The sequence below is a fragment of the Stenella coeruleoalba genome, assembly GCF_951394435.1.
Source record: "Stenella coeruleoalba genome assembly, chromosome: 12".
In the NCBI taxonomy this organism is placed as follows: domain Eukaryota; kingdom Metazoa; phylum Chordata; class Mammalia; order Artiodactyla; family Delphinidae; genus Stenella; species Stenella coeruleoalba.
Window position 1 is genome coordinate 74,569,971 of NC_137158.1, and position 27,528 is coordinate 74,597,498.

Here is a 27,528-nt window from a genome sequence, read left to right on the forward strand (position 1 = left end):
ACACAGAGACATACCTATGTACACATACAGTATATACTGATTCAAAAGTAATGGCAATGAAAATGTTTACACTCTTTTAGGTGAGGAAACTCTCTCCAAATCAGAGTGCCGGTCTAATGACGGAATCAGACCTTCTGTTGACTTGATTCCGCCCCGGAACGTTGCTCCGCGGCCCGGAGGCCTAGACCTCCGCAGCTCTCGGAGCCTTCCGGGTCCCGCCCCACCTTCTCCCCGCCCCCGCCCCGCCCCTCCAATCCCCTCCCCTCGTAAAGGCCCCGCCCCTCGGGCCAGCTTGGCCCTTGCCTCCCAGCCGCCCCCGAACCGCCCCCAACGCCAGCCGCCAGCCGCCGGCCTGTCCAAGATGGAGGGCGCTCCGCGGGCGCCGCTCGCCCTCCGGCTGCTCATCGTCGCGGCGCTGCCAGTCACCGGCTGGCTGACGACGGGCACCTTTGAGCCGACGCTGTTGCCCCGAGCCCCGAAGGTAGGTCACGGCGGACGCGGCTCTGCCGGGATCCTCAGGAGAAGCCGGGACCGGGGACGTGGGACTGCGGCGTCCCCATCGACGCCTCCCACCTCCGGCGGGCAGGCCGTGGTCTGGGGGCCGGGCCCCCAAAGCGGGAGTGGGGAGAAGCAGCCAAGGAAATGGAGGCGGCAGGGGATGGGGGAGGCGAGAGCGCAAAAGAGGCTCTTCAGTTTGAGGTTCAGCGCGGCGCAGCGAACCCGATTGTTGCGGCAGTCCAGGCAGTTGCAGTCCTGATGGGGGTGTGCCGTCGAAAGTAGCGGATCACTAGTGATCTCAGCCTTTTGTAATGGCGCCTAAAGAGCCGGGCTCTGGGGCGAGGCAGTGTTGAAGTGCTGGGGAAACGTGGAAGTTGCTCAGTTGAGAGCGAGCGCGAGCGTTTCCGGGCCACCTGTCTGCCCCGGCCGGCGGCGGGAAGGAATGCCTGCCTTCCCCCGGCGTGCAGGGCTCCGGGTGCACGCCAGCCGGGTCGCTGGGCCGGAGAGGGAGGGAGGCTGCAGGCCAACGCTGACCCCGACGTCGTCCCTTTGGCGGGAGTTGTTAGAGGAGTTGATCTTCGAGCGCGGTGGAACCAGCCGCACCAGCATCCCCTGGGAACCTGGCAGAAACGCGCTAATCAGAAGCTCTAGGGTGGGGACCCAGCGGTCTGTTGCAGCAAGCCCTCCAGGTGATCCCGAGGTCGGCTAAAGTTTAGGGACCACTGCATGCTTGTCCTGAAGGGTGGCTGGTTCTTACTGCTTTGGCCGGGTGGAATTAACCAGTATTTGCCTTTCATTAATTCAATGTGTGGTAGGGAAGCGTCTGAAGACTTTAAAATGCGATTTTCCCAGAATGAAAAGAAACGACATAGGTGCGCCTTTTCTTACTATATCAAGACTTGAATGCTCAAAATTCAGGGGTGAGGGTTACGACGTTACCCTTCCTGGGTAGAATAATAGCATATCATAGTTTCAGTTCTCTTGGGACATTCCAAGAAGCCACAGCATCCCAAGCTCTAAGAACCACTTATATCTGAAGTATGTGGACCACAGTTGCAGCTGTTCAGAAATATGGTTGTGAGATCAAGAGACCAAATAAAAATGAAATAATTCCTAGAGTTCTGGAAATAGAGACATTGTTTTTCCCTTTTCCAGATTTTAAAGATTCATCATAGTTATTTATGAACCCGAAAGACATTTGAGTCTGTTCCTATAATATGAAAAAAAATGCATTTAGACTGCAAGCTGAAAATACACCACACCGTGGGGCTCGTAGTGAGTTCATCATTTCAGTTCTCCTTATGACTTCTTTCTACTTTTGGAAGGTCCAGATCTACACTCAGAATTTCATAGGTTAAATGAATGGTGTGCAACTAGAAGGAGAATCTCATTCCTTGGAAAGGTGTATATGGGAAACTGAGGCCTCTTGATCTCACAAAGTTTTACTGTGAAAAATTTTTAATGTACAGAACATTTGAAAGAATTTTACAGTGGTCATGCATATTTGATAGGAGCTGTCCAGTTGACCTTTGTGCAGTGATGGTGTATGTCTGCTCTCCCCATTACAGTAGCCACTAGACTACTGTGGTTACTGAGTATTTGAAATGTGGCCAGTGTGATTGAGGAACTGAGTTTTTAAAATGTTATTTAGTTTTAATTAACTTAAACGTAAATAGCCACATGTGGTTAGTGGATACCGTATTGAATAATGCCAACTTAAACTACCATTTATGTTTTACTACACACATCTGTTCATTTGTTCATCTTTGTATCCAGCCTGACCTAACTGTAAGAAAACTGGTTGAAGTCAGAAAAATTCTCCTTGTATCTCTTCAGTGACTCATATTTATTGTGTTATAAGCATTTTTCTGTTGTGTTTTTTTTAAAATAAATTTATTTATTTATTTTTGGCTGCATTGGGTCTTCGTTGCTGAGCGCGGGCTTTCTCTTGTTGCGGTGAGCCGGGACTACTCTTCGTTGCAGTGCACGGGCTTTGCATTGCAGTGGCTTTTCTTGTTGTGGAGCACGGGCTCTAGGCACGCGGGCTTCAGTAGCTGTGGCACGCAGGGTCAGTAGTTGTGGCTCTCAGGCTCTAGAGTGCAGGCTCAGTAGTTGTGGTACATGGGCTTAGTTGCTCCGCAGCATGTGGGATCTTCCCAGACCAGGGCTCGAACCCGTGTCCCCTGCATTGGCAGGTGAATTCTTAACTACTGCGACGCCAGGGAAGTCCCGCATTTTATGTTTTGTTTACACATGTAGTTGTCAGAAGTTGAGGTTACACAGATTGTGAAATTTTAAAAAATTTGGGGAAAAGTTGTTACAAAGATTGTGAAATAAAAAAAAATTTACAGTACATTCTTCTAGTATTAAAATGACTTGGTCCCCAAAGAGAGGGAGGCATCCAGAGGACACTTATTTTCTTATATGTGTAAGTATTTCATGTATTTCCCTCAGACTTATTTTAAACCAGGTATCTATTACCTTTGTCCTTAGGAAGCCATTTTGTTCCAGATGGGCACTTGTGAGTGAAGGAATTAGAGGAGAATTGAAAATGAGTGGGGAGAAACTTCAGTTCTGCCACTCACTTTCTAAGCATACACTGCCCTGGCTGACAAGCCTGAACTTTCAGTTCAGTCAGAGGCTCTCAGGAAGAACAAGAAATATGCTGGCTCTGAACTTTGGGTCAGGAGGCAGTAAGGGATGAGAGTTTCCCCTGATATGAAATCATTCAAGAGGGTCAAAAGGAATTTAATTGAAGTTAGTTTTCTGGAAAATATAGTGCGCTATACAGTCTGCTAATTGTCTTTTACAAACCGCATATTTCTACTGGGCAAATGATGTATGTAAGTGCAATAAATTACTCACAATATAGTGTATGTTCTCTACTTGAAAGGCAGAAGCTATAAAAAGGTTTCTCATAACACCATGAGTGGACGGTTATCTCTGGGCTATTAGAAGAGCACTATAGTCTACAGTTTTCAAACAGATCCTCTAGTTTGAAAAGAGGAATGAATTCTTGGCTGGAATTTGGGCATAAAACAATATAGCCACCAACTTGATGATTTATTGAATGTTAGTTTGTTCTAGAGATGAGTTTATTTGTTCTAGCCCACACTTAATTCTAGATAAGCGTGGGCCAGGAGAAAGCCAGGCTGGATCTGAGGAATCACTAGTCCTAAAGCTTCCTGGGCTCCTATGGGAGTTGGGAAGTGTACCAAAGTCATCCTGAATAAATGGTATGAATTTACATGTTAGAATCCTGTTCCTCAGGTTGTCCCAGGAATCAAGCCAATCTCATAAAATCACTCAGTCTTGGTCTCTCATTTGTTAGAAATATATAAAGTATTGGAGTTGCGCACAGTGCCAAGAAATACACTTGTATATTGGTTTGATGTTTAGAATAATTTTTGTCTTTTCAAAATTAAGAATACCCTCACAAAAAAAGTATTTAAGAGGAGTCTTGTTTTCATTCTATGATAACAATGTCTGTCTGTGAATACATTTAGGAAAGAATTTGATTTACAGATAACAAATCATAGTTCCTGTGACCCTGATTACTTAGAATAATGCTTTCTTGTCTGTAGTAAGCATGTCATGAGTAAACTTAAATATTTGAGCAGAGTGCTTTTGAGCATACCTTGAGAGGCACTGAAGCTGTGCACTGAAAGACCTTGTCCTTGGGCACTAGGGGACACATGTAAGAAGGGTTAGAGAAACTTTGTATATGAAAACAATAGAGTTGGAAACATTTCAAATGTCCACTGACAGGGGACAGTTAAGTAAATCGGTAACAATTTGATGGCATATTACACAATGCTGTAAATAAATGTCTACAGCTGCATACATAACAGTTTTAAATGAAAGAAGTTCCAGAAGAATACATTATATTATTCCACTCATATAAACAACAATATGTTGTTTAGAGAGAGATAATACAGCTAGTTAAACTATAAAGAAAAGCAAGAAATGTTAACATAGAAGACAATATAGGGATTCCTTCTGAGGGGCATGAGGGGAATGTGACAGAAAAGGTCATGCAGGGGACTTCTAAGGTGTGGATGACATTCTAGTTTTTAAGCTAGGTAGTAAGTATGTGAGTGTTAATCTTTTCTTTTAAACTCTATATTTGCATTTTATATGCTCAGATATGTGATATATTTCACAATTAAGTGGAAAAGTATATAGTTTATAAAAAATTGGAATTGTGAAGGGTATTTAAAAGGCTGTAAGGATGAAATTGATGAGTTTTTAAAAGTGGTCTTTTAATGTTGCCTTAAGTGATCATACAATAAGTATAACTGAGGGGAGAAGAAAAAGAACTGAGTTATTCTCAGTTTGTGAAGCGCATACCTGCCCAATTTGTATATTTGTTTTGCAGGACAGCATCAGAATTAATGTAACTACCCTGAAAGATGATGGGGAGGTATCTAAAGAACAGGTTTGTCTCTTTTGGTTATGTTTTTATTATATCACTTAGCTAAGTATCATGCAGCCTATTTTATTTTTTATCTATATATCCAATTTAGTTAGATAATGTATTTTTGACATGAAGAGTTTGTCATCATTTGTAAACCATTGGAATTAATGTATATGCTGCTTTATTTTAAGGTTGTTCTTAACATAACCTATGAGAGTGGACAGGTATATGTAAATGACTTCCCTGTAAATAGTGGTGTAACCCGAATAAGCTGTCAGACTTTGATAGGTAAGTACTGCTAAATTACTTCCGTAATTGTTCTATTTTTAATAATACTAAATTAGTGAAACACAATTCTTTGATGTTAAATATTTCCATTTCAAATTAATACTACACATCATTACTAGAGTATATAATAACACTTGTGTGTACTCTTTTCCTACTTTATATTTATATTTCTGGCATATTCACATTTTCTCTGTCATGCGATTGGCATTGCTTGGAACTTCATGTCTGGTAGGTTGATAACAATGTAAGAATGTGCCTGGAGGTAGTAAACGGAGATTTACAAGCAAGAGACAAAATCTTCAGAGGAGTGCTTATCACAGTTGTAAAAAATAAAGAGAAAAGTGATTTGTCTTTCTGATTCTTCCACCTTTATGTCCATATAATGTTTTCCTTTTTAACCTTTTAAAATCTTGAGTTGTTTAAAAACAAGCAAATATGTTACATTGGAATGTGCCATTATTTGAATGAAATAAAGGATATGAAAAATTTGTATAGTATTCCTATTACCTGTTTTAATATATGCATTTGAGGCAGTAAATGTTTCTCTGAGCAGTTGTATCCCATACTTAATTCATTATATATCTTTATTATCATTCCATTCATGGTGTTTTCTAATTATTTGCTGTGATATTTCCTTATCCTGTGGGTCATTTTGAAGTATATTGCTTAATTTTCAAACATTTTGGGATTTTTTTTTTTTTTTTTTACTGATTCCACCTCTATCATCAGAGATATAATCTGTATAATTTTAACCCTTTGAAGTTAGAGACTTGCTGTATGGCTTAGCAGATGGTCAGTTTTAGTAAATGTTGTTTTCTGTGTGTACTTGAAAAAAAGTTAATTATGTAATTAGTTGGATATGATGTTCTATATATGTCAGGTCAGATTTGTTAATCGTGTTCAATCCTTTATGGAATTACTGATTCTTTTGTTTATTTCTTTCCTTGCCCTATCAGTTACTGAGAATGGTATGTTAAATCTCCACTATGTATATTTGTCTGTTCTTTCAGTTTTGTCAGTGTTTACTTTATATATTGTGACACAATATTACTAAATCCATACATATTTAGAGCTGTTATGTCTTCCTGGTGAATCCACTCATTTATCATTATAATATGTCCTTATTTATCTCTAGTGATGTTCTTGCCTTAAAATCAGCTTTATCTGTATTATTTTACTAATCACTGCTTTTTGGCCAGGCATGGGGGAGGGACGTGGATTGCTTTGTGGTATCTTTCCATCTTCTTGGAGTCTTCCTGGGTCCTTATAATTGAGGTGAATGTCTTACAAGCAGCATATACTTGTGGTTTCTTTCTTTTTTTTTTTTTAATCCAGGCTGTCAATCTGTCTTTAGTTGGAATTTTAATTTATTTACATTAATGTAGTAACTAATGTATTTGGATTTAGATCTTCTCTCTTAATTATTTGTTTCCTATTTGTGTCTCACCTGTTCTGTTTCTTTTTCTTCTCCTTTTTTGCCCTCTTCTGGGTTATTTACTTTTTGTTTCATCGTTCCCCTCTATCTTGTTGGTTTTTATATTATTTTACTATTCTTTTAATGGTTACCCTTGAGATCAGTAAACTAGTACTTTTATCATTTCCCAACCAATGTAGGACCCTTAGAAAATGTAAAGTCCATTGATTCCCTTTATGCTTTTTTAAATTTTATTTTTATTTTTTTGGCTGCGCCACGTGGCTTGCAAGATCTTAGTTCCCCGACCAGGAATTGAACCCAGGCCATGGCAGTGAAAGCACTGAATCCTAACCACTGGACCTCCAGGGAATTACCCCCTTTTTGCTTTTGTGTTGCTATTGTCATGCATTTTAACTCTTTGGGTTCTTAAGCACTAAGCAACATAATTATACTTAATGGTTTTCTGTAGTCCAGTATTCATTTATGTTCACCCTCACAGTTACCCTTTCCATTGTTCTTCATTCCTTCCTGAATATCAGTGCTCCCCTCTGGGGTTATTTTCCCTCTGCCTAAAGAATTCCCCTTAGTATTTTTTTAGTGCAGATTTGAGTGTCTGTTTGTGTGTTTATCTTTTTACATGTTTTCTAGTGGTTCTCAGTGAGAGACTTGGTGTGCTACAAGCTAGTCCATCATAGCTAGGAGAGGAAGAGCCATTCCTGGCTTGAAGAATATTCCACTGATGCTATATTTATTAGGAAGTTGCCGTGGAGTGCAGTCTGGCTGCTTTATTCGTTATAGTCATCTTTCTAGTCATCCCAGTTGCACAGGGTTTGTTTCCTTGAAAGTGGAAGTAAAAGCCTATCTTATCAGTTACAAGAATCTTTAAAACATTAAATGCAACTACAACAAAAAGTCTTCTATGCTTAATTCTTTAAAAAAAATTTCTTCTTTGTAGATACATTAGTTATACTGCTGTGTAACAATTTCACCCCCAAGTTAGTAGTCTTTGTCAGTATTATCTCCTAGTTCTTGCAGGGCAAGAATCTGAGCTTGGCCTAGCCGGGCTCTCTGGCTCTGGCACGACTGGCGAGGCCCGCTTCCTAGCGCACTCACATGGTTGTTGACAGGATGTAGTTGCTTGTGAACTGTTGGACTGAGGCCTCCGTTCCTCACAAGATGTTAGCTGGAGGCCTCCCCCATTTCCATGCCACATGGCCTCTCTGTAGAGTATCTCACAACATGGCAGCTGGCTTTATCAGTGAGAGTACGAGAGACAGTGTCAGGGAGAGAGCACCGGCAAGACACAAGTCAGAGTCTTTTATAATCTAATCACACAGGTGACGTTCCAGCACTTTTGCTGTATTCTGTTTGTTAGAAACAAGTTACTAGGTCCAGCCCACACTCGGCAGGGGGCAGTTACACAGGGGCGTGAACGTCAGAAGGCAAGGGTCATTGAGAGCCCTTTGGGAAAGCTGTCTACCTCAGTAGGGAAAGTCAGAATATGGAGGGCTTTTGTTCTTATTAGTTTTATTCTACGGCAGCAGTACCAGCTTTGGAGTCTGAAGGGTCCCTGCTTTGATGTATTTATATGACTGCATTTTCTCATGCATTGAATCTGTGTCCTCGTGCACTGGCCTTTGGGCATACAACTAGGCTGACGAGGAGCCCACTGTTCCATGAGGGAGGCTGATGGGTAAACAGTGAAAACACTGACATGGACCACGAGAGAAGGGACGTTTTCCAGTTAGGAGCCTCAGATGATGTGAGGGAAGTTAGGCAGACTAGAGAGAGGGCACACTGTAACGAGCCTGAAGAAGGAGGACCAGGCAGAGAACCACTAAAGAGGTCACGGGGGCGCTGCTGAAGGCGTTTGCACAAGGAGACTATAATCAAAACCATGTCATGGTAAGATTAATCTGGTGCTGTGGTGTGAATGGTTTGAAGGGGGGAGGGGTTACAGAAGGGGAGAATAGGTAAGTATCATAATAGTAAGTAGCTAATGAACTAGACATTGGGTGGGGAGGTAGGTGGAGATGGAAAGGACAAATATAGGAGATACTTTGGAATGGTCCAAAGGAAGCAACTGACTGGATACAGAGGATGAGGGTGAAGAAGTCAAAGGTAACCTAGTAATTCCTGTCCTTGGTAGGTTGGAGAAGGGTGGGTTTATTAACAGAAATAGAGAAGTCAAGGAAGATTGAGACCAAGGGTTAGGCCACTTGTTTCTCAATAAAAATATCTGTACCTGTTTAAAAAATTACAAATGTTAGTCTATACCCCCCAGAGATTTTGATTTATTAAGATTAGAGTGAGGCTCTGGCATCTATACTGTTCCCTGGTGATTCTGATGCATAGTTAGGATTTAGAACCACTCAACCAGGTGTCTGAACATTATTGACAATTTATGATAGGATATTTACTTTAAATTATGTATTTATAATTCTGGGTGGTATCACTGATTCACAAAGGCTGTAGAACAATAAACTTCATGCATTCTCTCAAAGAACTCAGCCTAGTTGAGGAGACAGGTTTCTAAACTAAGAGCTACACTACGAGAAAGTTAGTGCTTAAAAAAAAAGGCATGAACTCAGCATTGTAGGGATACGGTATCTAGAACTACCCAAGTAGGAGTTTATTAAAAATGTATGGGAGGAGAGTGAATAATGGAGAGCATTCTATAACATTTTTTAAAACTTTATTTAATTTATTTATTTATGTTTGGCTGTGTTGGGTCTTAGTTGCTGCGCGCGGGCTTCTCTCTAGTTGCGGTGAGCGGGGGCTCCTCTTGATTGCGGTGCGCGGGCTTCGCACTGCGGTGGTTTCTCTTGTTGCAGAGCACGGGCTGTAGGCGCCTGGGCTTCAGGAGTTGTGGCTCGTGGGCTCTGGAACGCAGGCTCAGTAGTTGTGGTGCACGGGCTTACTTGCTCCGCAGCATGTTGGATCTTCCCGGACCAGGGCTCGAACCCGTGTTCCCTGCATTGGCAGGCGGATTCTTAACCACTGCGCCACCAGGGAAGCCCATGGAGAGCATTCTAGATCAAGGGAACAGCTCTGCAAAGGCACAGCATCACTTTAAATAGCTGGATATGCATGCAGAATTTCCATCTGGGTTCCTTTCTGGCAAGTAATTCTCAGACAATAACATTTGAGGAACAGAAGCAAAATGCTTCTTTTGCGGCAGTTTCGTTGGTTTCTATTGATTTATCTTTTTCTATCTCTTTCACTTTCTTGGCTTTATAAGCCAGCTGCAACTGCTACACCCCGTCACTGCCAGGGTGGGGCGGGGATTCTGAGCTAGAGAGGAGCAGGGCCGGTAGCTGATCCTACCCCATCGTCCATTGGTGGAGAGTCATTAAGGGCTCTCCCACCCTCTTCCCCATTCCTGACCTCTCCAACAGTAACGAGTCGCTTACTGGAGACAGGATTGAGAAAAGCCTCAAGTGTCCTTACTGCTTGGGCCCCTTCTATCACTGGATTTTGTGAACGAATGACTGGATGGATGAACGTGCTCACTTTGCTAAAACATCGGATTGTCTGTGTCTTCTGGCCTGCTTTGTAAATAGTTAACGCCTTGTCGGTTCCTCATTGACAGTGTATATAAAAGAATAGGAAGGACGTGGCTAGTGTGGAGTTCGGTACAAAACCTAAAGGCCATCAAGCATTTTCCCCTTTTCAAATGAGTATAAAGATTGTAAGGATTTGTCAAGTTGTCTTTGTTTTCATAGATCTGAAGCATCAATATGAGGTCAGAGATGAAGAAAGGCAAAGATATTGGTATACAACCATCTCGTTCCATGTAAATGTCATCAAAATAATCAAATGCAGCAACTGACTTGGTGGCAACTTTTGTTCAGAGCTGTCACTACTTTTTTTTTATAGTGAAGAATGAAAATCTGGAAAATTTGGAGGAAAAAGGATATTTTGGAATTGTCAGTGTAAGGATTTTAGTTCATGAGTGGCCTATGACATCTGGTTCCAGTTTGCAACTAATTGTCGTTCAAGAAGAGGTAGTAGAGATTGATGGAAAACAAGTAAGATAGTATGCTTACTAATTGAGAATTAAATTATAAAGATTTGTGCTCGGTGTTATGCATGTGTTCAGTTATTTTACTATTTATTTCTGACTTAATAAGGAACAAAGTTACGTTAGTGTTGCGTGTATCCAGTCACTCAGAATTTTTTACTTGTTTAGCATTTGAAGTCTTAATTTTAAAAAAGATCATATTCATACATGTTTATTCATACATGTTTATATCACTTTAAAATATAGTAAATATCATTAAACAGAGCAAGTAAGTGAAGAGATTGAATTTGGTTCGTAGCTCTGCTGCCATTTCCTCTGGCTAAGTCTCTCTAAGTCAATGAAATGGAACTGAGAGCGAGCCTCTAATAGTGAGCACACAGGAGTGTGATTAAAGTTGCAAATTAAATGCCTTAAAGTGGGGGGGGGAAGAAAGAGGAATTGTGTGTGACTAGGACAAGGTTTTTAGTTTCAGAAATCAGGGAGGAAAATTCAGTCTTAGTTTCTTACCAGCTTGTGCCATTATTTAAAGTAAAGAGTTGCTTATATTTTCTCATAGGCTCAACAGAAGGACGTTACTGAAATAGATATTTTAGTTAAGAATCAGGGAATACTCAGACGTTCAAACTACACCCTGCCTTTGGAAGAAAGCATGCTGTACTCGATTTCCCGAGACAGTGACATTTTATTTACCCTTCCCAACCTCTCCAAAAAAGGTACTTTAGAATACCATTATTTAAAGTGTTAAGGTAATTATTTCTTTAGTTGGTAACTTTTTAATCATAATTAATATGTTTCGAAGTAAGCTTCTCTTAAAAATGCTTTGTAACATGTATTGCTTTATATATCCATTTGAGGACTTTGCAGAATGTGATCAATGCTGATTACAGAGTGACATTTTGCTGTAATCATCTATCTACTCTTACTCTGGGTAATCATCACAAAATACATAATAAGAATGTCATTCATTTAAGTTCATTTAGAGGAGGAAGTATCCATTTTTCCCACTGAAACACAGAACTTGAAAAAATTTGACTTTCTATGTGACAGAATCATAACTGCTGTAGCTCCCTGTTAACTGTCTAAATTTGGGGTTCCTTTCTGGCATTTAAAGCTAAACAATCAAATGTTTGTTTTTCTCCCCTGGAAAAATGTGTGTTCTTGCTATCTGAAATGTTACTGGTGTAGTAGTCTTAGGACTGGTGGGAGGGACACCAGCATATGCCTAGCATTTTGGTAACCTGGCTCTTCCTCCTCAGGAGAAAGTGTTAGTTCATTGCAGACCACCAGCCAGTATCTTATCAGGAATGTGGAAACCACTGTAAATGAAGATGCTTTACCTGGCAAATTACCTGAAACTCCTCTCAGAGCAGAGCCTCCGTCTTCGTATAAGGTAAATCGGGCGTTTGGGGTTCTCTTTATACATACTACAAGCATTTATGATTATGGTAAAGAAAATAAATGTCAGCATTTAAAATGAGGTGGAAACCATGAGGATTGGATCCATGGGATGTTGTTAATAATGAACTCAGCACTGTTTTACTGTGGTATTTTTAGGTATTCCTGTCTTCCTTTTCAAGTTTCACTTAGTAATGTAGTCAGATAATGATGATTAAGGCATTAGATTTCATTTTGTTTGGGATCTTCCGTTTCAGAGGCTTTCTCATGTCCCCATTTGTCTGTTAGTATTCTGTGACTTCTAACACAAACACACATGCATGGTCCCCTCAGGACCGTGTGCAGTGACTAAGCACACTTGGTTAAGAGTGTACTTTCTGGAATCAGACTGCCTAGGTTTGAATCCTGCTTCTGCCACTCACTAGTTGTGTCATCTTGGACAAGTTCCTAGCCTCTCTAACCTTTTCCTTTATCCGTACAACAAAGGTCCGTAAAGTGATGCCTTTCTCGTCAGGTTGTTGTGAGGACTGAAATAGGATGGGTGCAAATGTAAGTACGCGCTGGCACCGTTAGGGACTTGTATATTCTTAGTGACCTTATACTGCTGACTGGGAAGATATTCTGGGTTCAGAGAGAGTATCCTGGAATCTCTATGTTAGCTAGGCCCCTCACTCGGAATAATCTACATTTAAATGAGCAGGATCTGTGGTTAGTCAAAATGATTCTTTGAAGAGATTCTCACTGAAGGTTAGGAGTGCTTACGTGGGGTCACTTTGTGCTGCCTGAACTCTAGCGCCCTCACTGTCTGCCCCATCTCCTTCAGAGCAAGGAAGCCCAAGAACAGACTCTTCAAAGCCCATGCCGTCAAAGCACACCTGAGTTTCTTCTGTCACTGTTTAAGTACAGAAATAGGTTTTGTGCACAGTGAATGCCCCGTCTGTTTCAAAAGCGACTGATATGTTTCTCTGTCTCTCCGTCTCTTGTCCTCCAAATATTGGAAACACATAGATGACGGGTCCATTTTATGTAAGTGGACTAGCCTTCTTCTTGTCAATTAGCAATTATTTTCACTTGGTTTACAGTTAGACAGCAGTGTAAATAATTGTAAAGTATAGCAACATTTCTGTGCCTGTTTTGCATAATTGTTTAAATTGTAAATAACTGAGGTACATTTAAAAATAAAATGCACCCACTTAAAATGTACAGTTAGATAAGTTTTGACAGGTGTAGACGCCCATGTAACCACCACCACAGTCAAGGTATATAATGTTATCATCACCCAAAACTAGAACATAATTTTTAAAGTTTCTTAGAGCTCAAATGAAACTTGCATATCTAATCAAAACCCTTTTTTTTTAAAGGTGATGTGTCAGTGGATGGAAAAGTTCAGAAAAGATCTGTGCAGGTTCTGGTGTAGTGTTTTCCCAGTATTCTTTATGTTTTTGAATGTCATGGTGGTTGGAATTATAGGAGCAGTTATAGTAATAACCATCTTAAAGGTGCTTTTCCCAGTTTGTGAATACAAGTAAGTATTTCTTATTTTGGATCAATTTCAGTATTTTTAATGATTAAAAAGTAGTTGTATTTACTCTATTTCAGAGTGGAAAATATAAACATTAGGAAGGATAAGAGAATTGGGAGGGAAAATAACATCGTTTTTTGTTCTAGCCCATCTTTCAACGTTAGCAAAATTAAAAGACATTTATTAGATACCTATTATGGTCAAGACACTTGTCTTGGGAATTCATATGTGGATAGGACAAACTCTGCTGTGTAAGAACTTAGTTTATTAGAGAGAGAAAGGAAACAAATCTCTATAATGGAAAATGGCAATGTGTATAATAAGAAAGAAATGAAACGAGGGCTTCACTATTTTCAACCCCAAAGTATCAATTTAAAATGAAGTAAATTTTTGAAGACTAACAGGATATTCACGGCAGCACTGCTTGTAACAAAAAACAAAAGCAAAAGAGGAAACCTCTGAACTGTTTATAGGTGGAGGTTGATAGCTAATGGTTCACACATGCAGTGGGATTCTGTGTGGCTTATAAAAGGAAGAAGTCCAGGCTTCCCTGGTGGCGCAGTGGTTGAGAGTCCGCCTGCCGATGCAGGGGACACGAGTTCGTGTCCGGGAAGATCCCACATGCTGCGGAGCGGCTGGGCCTGTGAGCCATGGCCGCTGAGCCTGCACGTCCGGAGCCTGTGCTCCACAACGGGAGAGGCCACAGCAGTGAGAGGCCCGCGTACCGCAAATAAATAAATAAATAAAAGGAAGAAGTCCAAGATGTATTAGATGGGGAAAAAAGTTGCCTAATGGTATCATCCAATTTGGGTAAAAAAAAAGTACGTGTATATGTATATAAATGCACAGAAGATTTCCAGAATGACAAGGGAGATGTTATGTCTAATAAGTGAGAATGAGAGCAGGAGTGGAGAGAACCTTCCCTTTTTCCCCTTCTGTACAGCTTGATTTTTTTTTAACTGTAAGAAATTATTTTATGAATTTATTGTTGGCATTTTTACAAGTTAAATAGTCATTTTAGTCTTACTAGAAGTAAATCTCAATAGAGATGACAATTTTTTTTTAAATTTTTATTTATTTTATTTTTGGCTGCACTGGGTCTTCCTTGCTGCGCGCGAGCTGTTCTCTGGTTGCAGCGAGCGGGGGCCACTCCTTATTGCGGTGCGCAGCCTTCTCATTGCAGTGGCTTCTCTTGTTGCGGAGCACGGGCTCTAGGTGCGCGGTCTTCAGTAGTTGTGGCACACGGGTTCAGTAGTTGTGGCTTGCAGGCTCTAGAGCCCAGGCTCAGTAGTTGTGGCGCACGGGCTTATTTGTTCCGCGGCATGTGGGATCTTCCCGGACCAGTTATCGAACCCATGTCCCCTGCATTGGCAGGTGGATTCTTAACCACTACACCACCAGGGAAGCTTGATGACCACAATTTTTGGCTTAGCTAAATTACATTGGACTATGTGGAGAAGACCATAGGATTTATTTTTTTAAAAAAATAGACCCAGGGCTTCCCTGGTGGCGCAGTGGTTGAGAGTCCGCCTACTGATGCAGGGGACGCGGGTTCGTGCCCTGGTCCGGGAAGATCCCACGTGCCGCGGAGCAGCTGGGCTCCTGAGCCATGGCCGCTGAGCCTGCGCGTCCGGAGCCTGTGCTCCGCAACAGGAGAGGCCACAACAGTGAGAGGCCCGCGTACCGCAAAAAAAAAAAAAAAAAAAAAATAGACCCAATTTAAACATTTGCTTTTTTTCCACTTGCTTGTCAAGAGGTCTTCAAAATTTCCATTTCTTCATGTGTAACACTGAACTAATGCCTCCCTTAAAGGATTGTTAGAGGTCAAAGTCATAATACAAACAGAGCAAATGAGAGTAAAGAAATATTAGTGCCCCTCCCACCTTTTAGTTTGTGTTTCCCCTGGAGAATTCCCATTTCCCATTTCTTCCTGATAATGAAAATTCTATAACTTAATAGTTTCTTCCTTTTTCCTTTGACTGCCAGGAAGCTCAGGACTTTTTTTTTTATCTTTATTATGCAAATCTACATAGAAAACAGTGTTGTAAATTTTTAAATGGTTCTTTTACCAAATGTTTTATTTATCATGGGCTCCTCTGTGTGAAAAAATGCAATGTAAAATTAAAAACTAATTTTCAGTATACTCTATCATTGGCAATTGTACTGAGGATTCTTTCTGGTAGTAGAAATTTTATCAATACAGAAAGTTAAAAGTACCTTTTCACTTCCCTGTTCTTTAATTCTTGTATCTAGAGGTCGTAATTGTTAACTGTTTGGGTATGCATCTTTTATCCAAATTCTGTGTATTGATGTAATTGTATACTAGATACTTATAATTGTTTATCAATCTAGACTCTTAACTGTCCCACAAATTGTATTACTCACTTATAACAGAGGTTCCCAAACTTTCTTGGTTCATAGCACTCAAGTGTGCCAGGAATTTTTTCTTGGTGCCCTTAGCTAGGCCAGAAATAAAATTGAAAGAAAAAATATTTTTTGTTTCTTAACTTACCAATGGGATTGTGTACCTACAGGGCACTACACAATACTCATATCTTAGAATCAGATTGGACACTGCCACCCTCATTTCCCATTCAACATTAGTTTTTTTGTACTGTATTTGCTTTTTATCACAATAACTGTCCAAAATCCAGCTTTGCAAAGATGGGACCTCATTGAAAAAAGAATGTGTAGTACAATGTAATGTTAAAATCGTGAACTACCATCAAGCTAGTATTACACATAAAGTCTAGAATTTTCTTTTTTTTTCTTTTTTTTTTTTTTTTTTTGCGGTATGCGGGCCTCTCACTGTCGTGGCCTCGCCTGTTGCAGAGCACAGGCTCCGGACGCACAGGCCCAGCGACCATGGCTCACGGGCCCAGCCGCTCCGCGGCATGTGGGATCCTCCTAGACCGGGGCACGAACCTGTGTCCCCTGCATCGGCAGGCGGACTCTCAACCACTGCGCCACCAGGGAAGCCCTTGAATTTTTTTAACTTTTTTTTTTATATTGGAGTATAGCCGATTAACAATGTTGTGGTAGTTTCAGGTGCACAGCAAAGTGACTCAGCCATACATATACAGGTATCCATTCTCCCCAGACTCCCCTCCCATCCAGGCTGCCACATAGCATTGAGCAGAGTTCCCTGTGCTATACAGTAGGTCCTTGTTGGTTATTCTTTTTAAATATAGCCGTGTGTACATGTCAATCCCAAACTCCCTAACTGTGCCTTCCCTCCACCCTTCCCCTCCGGTAAGCATAAGTTCATTCTCTAAGTCTGTGAGTCCGTTTCTGTTTTGTAAATACGATCATTTGTATCATTTCTTTTAAGATTCTGCATATAAGCAATATCATACGATATTTCTCTTTCTCTGTTTGAAGAAGTCTTGAAATTTTTAAATATTCTGTAGCACCTCTGTGAGCCGTGCCAGGGGTCTCAGTGCAGTTTGGTAACCATGGGCTTAAGATCTTTTCCTATCAATACATATATGGACTTACTTTTTATTGCTGCATAGTGTTCACAGTATGGGTATGCCATAATATAACCATTCCTCCATTAGACATTTAGGTAATTTCCAATTTCATGTTACTTCCAATAATGCTCTAGTGTATATTCTTAAATGTTCATATGTCTCTTTGCACATGTATATTTATGTAGGATAGAGTCCTAAAAGGTGAAATTACTGGGTCAGAGTACATGTATTTAACATCTTCTCAACACCTGATAGCAATCTTTTTTGCTTTTTATACTGTGGACAAAAATCTCATTTTAATTTCCATTTTCTTCTTACTACCATCTTTACTAGTCTAGGTCTAGCTAAGTCTAGCATCTTTGTGATGCTTAGCTGTATATATTTCTCCTGTGACATGCCTGTTTAGAACCTTTGCCCATTTTTCAGTTGTATTGCCTTTTGTAATCATTAACATGTAGGACTCCTTTGTCTGTTATACATACATAATATGTATTGCAGATATATGTATATGTATATTTTTATTATTTTTTTTTTGCGGTACGCGGGCCTCTCACCGCCGCGGCCCCTCCCATTGCAGAGCACAGGCTCCGGACGTGCAGGCTCAGCAGCCATGGCTTATGGGCCCAGCCGCTCCGCGGCATGTGGGATCCTCCCGGACCGGGGCACGAACCCATGTCCCCTGCATCGGCAGGCAGACTCTCAACCACTGCGCCACCAGGGAAACTTTATGTATATTTTTAAATCCCAGACTATGATTTGTCTTTTGCTTTTATTTATGGTATTCCGTGTCATACAGAAATTTTAAATTTGGGGTCAGGGCAATTCATGTTTTCCCTTTATGGCTTCTAGGATTTAATTTTTTCTCAAATAGACCTTTCCCATCTTAAAATTACATTGTTTTCTTAAAACTTAGTTTTTACCATCACTTTTGTGTATTGTTTGAGCTAGTTGATTTTGCTTCCCAGAGAGGCCATTGTTCTATTGCCCATTGACTTGGAATATTACCTTATTATGAACTAAATTCCCATGTTTCTGGACTCTCTTCTTCCAATGATCTAGTCTATTCCTGTGCCAGTAGCATAGTTTTTTTTTTTTTTTTCAGTAGCATGGTATGGTTTTAATTTAATAAAGTGTTTTAATAAATTCTCTGCTAGCTGGTTAGGGCAACTGTCTCTTCTCTGCATTGTTCTTTTTAAAAAAAATGTGACAGCTATTCTTGCAGTTTCTCCCTTGTGAACTTCAGAATCAGCTTGTTCAGGTCTATAAACAACTTCTGTTTACATTCTAATTAGGGTAATACTGAGCTTGCAATACAGGGTTTTGGATCCAATCCAAAGATCTCCCTGGTCAGGTATTTTAGTAACAGAAGGAGAAATGCTGTCTAAAGATCTAAGGTTGCGTTCCACTGGAGTACTGGTTAGAAAGATGCTTGGGCCTAGTCTTTTTGCCCAACTTGTGCAAATCTAGGACTCTGTTTGCCTTGGAGATCTGTAACTTACCCTGTCATCTCCTACAGTACCAGGTAAAGAACTTCCTCTTATTCCTTTCTGTTCCCTCAATCAGTTTGGTTAAAGTGAACTTTGGACTTAGGATTTATATAACCATCATAAACTAAATGAAGCAAAATTACCTAACATCAGGTATATATTTAATTATAACCTCGAAGTAACCCTATCTTACTTTAATTTTAATTTTTTATTTCAGAGGAATTCTTCAGTTGGATAAAGTGAATGTTATGCCTGTGACAGCTGTCAACTTATATCCAGATGGTACTGAGAAAACAGCAGAAAACCCTGAAGATAAAACATGTGTTTAATACACCATCTCAAATCATGGACTCAGAATTAGTCTATTGGTTCAAATTTGCCACTCGAATATAATTTTCTTTAAATCGTTAGGAATCAGTTTGTACAGTAAAGAAATTGCTAAACTCCTAAAACTGCCTAAAACTTGACCTTTAAAGTGATAGTTAAAGTTCACCTTATTAATGGGGCTGGCTGTTCAGATGGTGAGTTATTAAAGAAAATTTAAATGAAATGGAAGAGAAGATGTGAAGAAACTTTGAAACTACCAAAAAAAAAAAAAAAGGCAAGACAAAATGCCATGTGCCAATACTTTTCAAGGTGCCTTTGTTAATGAAATTATATACACTTAATTGCTATAATATATAAGACTTTATGAAAAGCACTTTATGAAATTCTAATTTAAAAGCTCAAGAACTTAACACTTATTTTTTTATTGAGTACAATGTGCCTTAATATTAAGTATGTGACTCAGTATAAAATCACTGAAGTATATCATGATTTAATTGTATCCTGTACCAAGACTACTTACCTTGAATGAACCAGGATTTTAAAACAGTGACATGTTCTCACTCTAAAAATAAATTTTTTTGAAGAAAAAAGTACAATCTTTTTGGAATAAAAATTTTGCTCACGTGCGAGTTACTTATATATAATAGCTGCTTTCACATAACACTGGCTGAAACCAAGGCTCACATCAGTTAATGAGTCCATCAATATCAGGGAATTACAACATGCCTTTGCTCTTGTGGTTCTAAATATAATCTTATTTACCCTACAATAGTGTTTAACCATCACCCAAATTGACGTATATTTTACAATGTGATCTAGGACATATAATACTTATTAAAATTCTTCTTTTGATTGCAACCCATCATTTAAAACACATTACTCAAAAAAGAAATGACTCGTTTTTAAGACCAACCACCTTAGATTTTGGCTAAATGGAAGTATGTGTGGAGGAAAGATGAAGGCAGTAAAGGAGTGATGTTTCATTCTGCCTGTTTTTTTTTTTTTTAATATTTATTTTTGGCTGGGTTGGGTCTTCGTTGCCGCACGCAGGCTTTCTCTAGTTGCGGTCAGCGGGGGCTACTCTTCGTTGCGGGCTTCTCATTGTGGTGGCTTCTCTTGTTGCAGAGCATAGGCTCTAGGCGTGCGGGCAGTAATTATGGCACAGGGCTGCTGCTCCACAGCACGTGGGATCTTCCCAGACCAGGGCTCGAACCCGTGTCCCCTGCATTGGCAGGCGGATTCTTAACCACTGTGCCACCAGGCAAGTCCTGCCTAGGTGCTTTTAATAAGGAATAACAGCCCTGTAATGTGCTATCTACATATTATAGGCGAATAAATCATAGTATGCGGTTTACAATTTGATCCTCAAGTCACCCAGCTGGTAACACTTTATTTTTTTATGTCCTCCTCACTCTCTCAGTTGCTAGAAATCACCAGTTCTAACTTTAAGTGATGACAGGGTCTTATTTCATCCATTAAGCATAAGCTTGAAGATTGTAGTGAGGAGAACAATGTAGGAGGCTTTTGTTGGAGAGTGCAGACTTTGCAGTCAGCAATTCCCATCCTGACTTCTCTCCTTACCTGTGAGGCTTGGGACCACGGCAAGACACTCAGTCCTCTTGAGGCTCTGTTTTCTATGGTTGGGATGCCACAGTGTTTTTTACAAGTAATTATAAACAAAAATCTTACCTAAAATTTTATACCATTAACCTTTATTTCATTTATTAACTTTTACTTCCACCATTAACTATTACGTATTTTATTTATGCTTTGTGTCCATGAGTGATGGGTTAATGCGTTTCACTGGAATACAGTGAGCAGCACGGGCTGAAAAGTATCTACTCGCCTACAGTGCAGCCTCTTACACAGGCAGAATAAAGTCAGGCAGGCAAGGTTTTATATAGATGTATATATTTTTTCCTTTTAAATGCACAGTAAAATGAAGGGCCTTTAAAGCTCTCTCAGGACGAGGAGGGAAGTTACCATAACACCACGCAGGAAGGAAAGCACACTGGGTGTGGTCCATGCATCAAATGGCTACTTGTATAAAAATGTTCAGGAATTTTCAGCTATCCACTGGCACCTGTGGAGCTAGAGCCAGTCTTATTCTTTAGAAGGAACAGCAGCCGCAGGCAGTGGAAGAGAAGATAGTATACTTAGATGTACATATAAGACAGTTTTCCAAGCTAAGTAATGGCATCTGTGCCGCAACATTTGTTGTCAGTGAAAGAGAAATACAGTAATGCTAAAGTAAAACATATTTGCTTGTAACTTTTAAAAATTTCCTTTATTCAGAATCATACTTTTTTTTCACTCTTACCATTATGAAAATTTAAAAAAATATAGCGCTTGGTGCAATGACATACTACTTTTAATTATTATTCAAACACTTAATGCAGGTTTCTCACAGTTTACATGTGAGAATTTAGCATGATCCAAACTCAAATATCCACTTCTCATATCTTTCAATGTCTGCAGCAGATACTGACTTAGAAACCTTTTTTAAAGCCATTTCAAAATCCTCCATAGTTGTAGGCATGTGCATTTCTTCTCTTGAAAGATTTCTGATTTCTTCTGGGGTCAAGCCTTCAATACGCCTTCTCATTGCCATCAAGGATGCATCCCTAGGTTTTAAAAACGTGTAAACAAAAAAATGTTTCAGTGCATATGTTATTCTGTAATTATCTTATTACATATACATATGTAGTACTGCATAGAATCCAGTACTGGACTATAAGGCCTGTTTTTGACTTGTTTTTTTAGCAGTTGAATCTGAGCAAAAAGCCCAAGAAGAATTAAAAGGATATAATAAGATAGCAATTCAATTTTATTAAAAGTGTACCATAATATAAAGAATAAGCATCACAGAGACAGGAGAGAGGCTGTTAGCTAACACTAACGTAATACCAAAACTTGTGTCTCTGACTAGATTATAATGTGGGTCTTTATTCTTCATCTGTCTTAATTCAGCATAAAAACTTCATAATAGAAGCTTATACCCACAAAAACCTATGCTTCAAAAAAAAAGAAAAAAAACACCTATGCTTCCAAAATAATTCATACCTGCACACGTTGGTAATGTCCGCACCTGAATAACCTTCCATGTTTTCTGCTATACTTGCAAGGTCAACATCATCAGCCAATTCCAGCTCACGTAGACTTATTCGTAATAGCTCCTCCCTGCCTTTTGCTATTGGTAGAAACAAATTTAAAAATGTAAGCCTTCAACATAAACAATGTTTTATTTTTCTCCAGTCTACTTTGAGAAGTTGTTTTCCAATTCTTCGAGCTCATTTGCTTAAAAAATTTAAGACCTATTCCTTACTGAATTTACTGCATTTATTTTAAAATTTTAATTAATTTTTATTTTTTAAAATTGAAGTATTTCATTGAATTTTAAATTTCCTAGTATCAAGGCTTTAGGCTCCAAATATAGCCAAACCAGTTAAAATAAGGAAAGACATCCTACGTTTGTCTTGGAAAGTTAATTAATACGAAATTTTAAAATTTCTAAGCAAAACTACCTAAGAGTTAACATGACCTTTCTGATTCAAATAAAGATACCTGATGGCAATGGAATATAGATTCTTTTTTCAAGACGTCGTCTTAAAGCCTCATCAATATCCCAGGGAAAATTAGTAGCTGCCAGAACCATAACCATTTTGGAAGGGTCGTCATTTTCAGAAGCACCTCCAACACCTTTAGGAAGGATAAGAACACAGTAAAAAAATAAAAAGCAAAGCTCAACTACTTAAAGATCATCAGATACTTAGCACAACATTAAAAGCAGGGTAATCGTCAAGCCTCCCTAAGACTTACAAAGCTAACTGGTATGTATGTGAATTTGTGGTGCAAGAAAAATGAGTTTTTGCAGTGTGCAAAAAATAGGACTCAAAATAGATTTGATCAAAAGACTAGTTCAGCACAACTACATAGCAATTTAGAAATTCTTCAAAACCATACATATCCCTCTCTAAGGCCAATTAATCGGCATTTGTTTCAGTTTCATGGCTAAAAATGAGATCAGTGTGTATGACAGAGGGTGTCCTGTGAATAAACAGCCATAATTGCTGGTGTGTCGCCACTGTCAGTGCACCCAGTTTACCGCTGGCGATCTCCAGGACCGACTGGCCAGCCCCGCGTCCCTGGGGCTGTGTGGGTCAGCACTATGAGTGGGGCTTGCTCAGCTCACGCAGAGACACAGGCATACCGTCCATCTGAATCAGCAGCTCGGCTTTCACCCTTCTGCTTGCCTCGTGCTCTTCGGAAGTCCCTCTGCGGCTACAAATGGAATCTATCTCATCAATAAATATGGTGGCTGGAGAGTAAAATCGAGCCTGAAGGGAGAAAGCGTGCAACACCAGGTTTTTATTTCATTGAAAAGTCATCCATAGTTTAGCAATTAGAAAAGAGCTGTGGAGCCTGCCACCCTGTGCATCTCTCCCTCTTTGCCTAATACTGGGGAGAGAGGATAGAACTGGAACAGCTAAAATACAGCTTCTAATATAGACCTATCATATACTTAAATCTTACATGGCCATTTTTTATACTATTCAATACTATAACTGATTATCTTCAACATGTATTTGTTTATGAGTCATATAAATACAGGATTATCCTGTACACTACAATAAAATGGACAACAATGGTGGGAAGACATTTACAGATACTGACGTGTTCTAAAGTTCTAGAAAAATTTTTGTTAAAGAGAACCATTACCTTAAATAAAATCACATAGATTCCCTCTAAGGGATTCTAATTTAATTGCCATTTTTCATTTGACTAATACAAGTACACCTGACCCTTGAACAACTCGGGTTTGAACTGCATGGGTCCACTCATATGTGGATAGTTTTCCATAGTAAATACTACGGTACTACACAGTCTGCGGTTGGTTGAACCAAAGGATGTGGAAGAACCGTGGATACAGAGGGCTCACTATAAGTTATATGCAGATTAACCTTCACGTTGTTCAAGGGTCAACTGATTTTTATCCTCTTAAGTTGTCAATTAGAGGTCAATTTAAATGGCCTTAGTTTTTTTTTTTTGAGATAAAATTCATATACCATAAAATTCACCATTTAAACCATTTTAAAGTGACAATTCAGTATTTAGTATATTAACAATGTTGTGCAACCATCATCACTATCAAATTCCAGAACATTTTCACTGCCTCCAAAAATAACATACTTCCCTGCCCCTAGCCCCTGGTAATCACAAATCTATTTTCTGTCTTTCTGCATTTACCTATTCTGGACATTTCAAATAAATGGGATCATACAATATGTGGCCCTTTGTGTCTGCCTTCTTTCATTTAGCATGTTTTCAATGTTTATCTATATTGTAGCATGTACAGTACTTCACTCTTTTTTTTGTCTGCATTGGGTCTTCGTTGCTGTGTGCAGGCTTTCTCTAGTTGCGGACAGCGGGGTCTATTCTTCGTTGCGGTGTGCGGGCTTCTCATTGCAGTCGCTTCTCTTGTTGCAGAGCATGGGCTCTAGGCACGCAGGTTTCAGTAGTTGTGGCATGCAGGCTCAGTAGTTGTGGCGCACGGGCTTAGTTGCTCCATGGCATGTGGGATCTTCCCGGACCAGGGATCAAACCCGTGTCCCCTGCATTGGCAGGCGGATTCTTAACCACTGAGCCACCAGGAAGTCTCAGCACTTCATTCTTTTTTATGACTGAATAATATCCCCCAAGTTTATTTTTGTACCTTAAATGCATTTCTTCCCCAAACCAAAGAACAGGGAAGATTGATCCCTTAACTAATAGATCTAGTCAAGTATTATCTAGTAAACAGCTGTGTAAGACTCAATAGTATCACCTGTTTCTTAAGGAGACTGAAGAGGCATTTAATTTTATTTACTTATTTTTTTTTGTTTTTAGTAGACTTTTTAAAATTGGAGTATAGTTGATAAGAAGCATTTTATTATAGTAACTAATGTTTATCGTTAATCATTTTTTAAACAAAATATCCAAACTTACAGAATCACTGCACAAGAAAGCTTGAACGTAAAATGCAAGTCCACAATGGCAAGTGAACATTACAGATTTGAACACGCAATTGTACTGGGTTCATCAATTCTTTGGACCATGAGGTTATAATTCAGTATCCTCTAAGAGGCGATTGTGTTGAAAGCACAGTGCTTCCAAAGTATAGATTTAGTTTTAGTCTGTTCACTTGGGAAATCCTAATAGTTAAATCTCACTTTCTTTTCTAGTTAAAAACTTGAATTCTAAGTCATCTACTGCCTCCAAAGGGATAGTAAGATAATAATAATAATTTTAAATTTTATTTATTTATTTTTGGCTGTGTTTGGTCTTTGTTGCAGTGTGCGGGCTTATTGTGGTGGCTTCTCTTGTTGCAGAGCACGGGATCTAGGCACACAGCCTTCATTAGTTGTGGCATGCAGGCTCAGTAGTTGTGGCTCGCAGGCTCTAGAGTGCAGGCTCAGTAGTTGTGGCGCAAGGGCTTAGTTGCTCCGTGGCATGTGGGATCCTTCCGGACCAGGGATTGAACCCGTGTCCCCTGCACTGGCAGGCAGATTCTTAACCAAGAGCCCTAATAATACATTTTTAATAAGGTATCCTTACTTGGATCTTAGGTACTGTGTACAAACATTTTTGTACTTTCTTTTCAAGAAACAGAGGGAGAAAAATAAACTGGATGGAGGGAAAGAAAGAAAAAAGCAAACATGCAAGAAAATTTATAATTGAAATTCTAGCTAGCAACCATCTACCAACAGAACCAACAACAAAAATTAAATTTCAAGCAAAAATTACTAGATTGAGTCTTCCCAAATACTGAGGGTGTGCAGAAAGGTCTGACTTAAAGCAGAGGCTATGTGGCACATTTAAAATTGGCTTTGGATGACCTGAGAAAGTAATGTAGAGAGACTTGGAGAGGAAACCAATTGTTTCTGCCCGCACAGCATGGCTCCTTATGATAAGAGAAGCTCTCTTTCTCATTTGTAAATCATCTCTCTCTCATTCTTATTCCATTACTTCAAGAGAGGCCAACTCTGCTGGAGTCCCAGGAGGGTCCAGGCATACGCATGTGACTGAAAAGAGACCAAACATTAATCTCTGGAATTTTGCTGCAACAACTGAGATTGTTGTTCACTTGATTAGGTTTCTGACACTTGAAAATGAAAGTTCCTGACAATACAACAAAAACTATACAATTAAGTTTTTATATGTGTTTGTTACCATGTCATGTGAAAAACCCTGGACAGACTTTTATAATATTTAAGTGGCCTTATTCAAAATACAGGCCCTGAGGAATGCTCACTTTGAGAGGTCCAGGGGGAGGGGCACTCAAGAGAGAGGCAGTCATCTGTAGAGCAGTCAAAACCAAAATATGAGAGGCAGTACAATTTTACTCGAGAGAGTCCATATGAACAGAAGCAAATCAAGGTGGTTTCAAATGAGCCCTAACCGAAATGCAGAAAGGCAGAAGCTCCCATCTGCAGGCACTGGTTTGTGACTGAGCCCCTGCTCAAGTGGGCAACTCAAAGTAGCTCGCTCCAGATAAGCAAGGACTTGTTTAAAGATGGTTAAGATTCTCCTGGGCAATACCAGGGAAGCAGTAAAAAATAAGTTGTTTGATATGTCTTTATAAACCGCAGTATACAAAAATATTGCAAATTACTACTTTGTAAGAGGCTTTCCCTCATAGAAGAAAATAGTCCTTTTTCCTTAATATAAAACCCTACATTAAAAAAAAATCAGATAACTCTTAAACAGTAACAGTTAATATTTATGAGTCCTTATGAGTCAGGCTCTGTATTAAGCAGTTTACATGTATTGGCTGATTTCACCCTCCAAACATTACAGAGGTAGGTCCTAAATTACTGTCCTCCTCTTATAGATAAAGCAACTGAGGGACAGGAGAGGAATTTTCCCACAGTTAGCCATCTAGGAAAGTGACAGAAGTGGGGTCTTAACCCAGGCCACTGGACTCTAAAGACGCCACACTTAGCCATTCACCCTATTTACTTTTTTTTTTTTCTTTTTTGGCATGCGGGATATCTTAGTTCCCCAACCAGAGTTTGAACCTGTGCACCCCGCAGTGGGAGCGTGGAGTCTTAACCACTGGACCACCAGGGAAGTCCCCTAGCTTACATTTTTAAAAGGCCTAGTTATTCTGGAATACTGACAATATAATTTTTCCCCTGAAGCAAATAGCAAGCTAATTTTTCAAAAGGATCTAAGAGGTTCTCCATTAGATTCCTATTGTGGGATGGACTATTAATAATCCATAAGAACTTGTCAGAATTTACATCCTGCCTTATGAATTATCGAAGTTGAAGGAGAAAGAAAATGGGAACCGAAACAGGAAGAAGCCTTTACAGAAAACAGATAACATGAAATTGTGAGGGTTTTGTTTGTTTATTCTCAGCCTAGGAAGGAAGATCTGGTATAATATTAGCATGGTCATCTAAGGTTTTGTCCACCACGACCAGGAATGTAAATCTTTTTCACTATCTATATAATAAACATAACTCTGTCCTCATGCATATAACTACACAATTTCTTAAATGAGGTAAGACGGAAACAGTACGTGAAACAAAGTCTGAAGTCTAAAAAGCTGTTGAATTCAACCTAAACACTCAAGCAGAACTTGTTGAATTACATTTCTTCTACTGATACTCAGATGAGTGGCAGTGGAAGAAGGAAAAAG

The 27,528-nt window shown here is 39.6% G+C and overlaps 2 protein-coding genes across 2 annotated transcripts in view; one reads left to right on the forward strand and one right to left on the reverse strand.

The window, feature by feature from the left end:
• The first annotated feature begins 242 nt into the window (after positions 1-242).
• On the forward strand, positions 243-19,658 carry GINM1 (glycosylated integral membrane protein 1). Its single transcript, XM_079939889.1, has 8 exons — positions 243-481; positions 4,877-4,936; positions 5,107-5,203; positions 10,497-10,648; positions 11,198-11,354; positions 11,898-12,031; positions 13,398-13,561; positions 18,736-19,658. The coding sequence occupies exons 1-8, from the start codon at positions 362-364 to the stop codon at positions 18,845-18,847; spliced, it is 996 nt and encodes a 331-aa protein (XP_079796015.1). The 5' UTR covers positions 243-361; the 3' UTR covers positions 18,848-19,658.
• A 1,610-nt stretch (positions 19,659-21,268) lies between these two features.
• Positions 21,269-27,528, reverse strand: part of KATNA1 (katanin catalytic subunit A1) — a 35,034-nt gene continuing 28,774 nt past the window's right edge. The window contains exons 8-11 of the mRNA XM_079939129.1: positions 23,056-23,182; positions 22,410-22,544; positions 21,909-22,035; positions 21,269-21,469 (exon numbers count right to left, since the gene is read on the reverse strand). Coding sequence (XP_079795255.1) covers positions 21,271-21,469; positions 21,909-22,035; positions 22,410-22,544; positions 23,056-23,182 — 588 coding nt within the window. The 3' untranslated portion in view covers positions 21,269-21,270. The remainder of the gene's footprint in view (positions 21,470-21,908; positions 22,036-22,409; positions 22,545-23,055; positions 23,183-27,528) is intronic.

What these genes read in the sequence shown, in the direction of transcription:
- GINM1 (XM_079939889.1), top strand. Translation starts at nt 362, where the DNA reads ATGGAGGGCGCTCCGCGGGCGCCGCTCGCCCTCCGGCTGCTCATCGTC. An exon ending in AAGCTGTCAGACTTTGATAG is followed by an intron (nt 5,204 to 10,496) that starts GTAAGTACTGCT and finishes TTTTTTTTATAG; the next exon opens with TGAAGAATGAAAATCTGGAA. An exon ending in AGCCTCCGTCTTCGTATAAG is followed by an intron (nt 12,032 to 13,397) that starts GTAAATCGGGCG and finishes TTTTTTTTAAAG; the next exon opens with GTGATGTGTCAGTGGATGGA.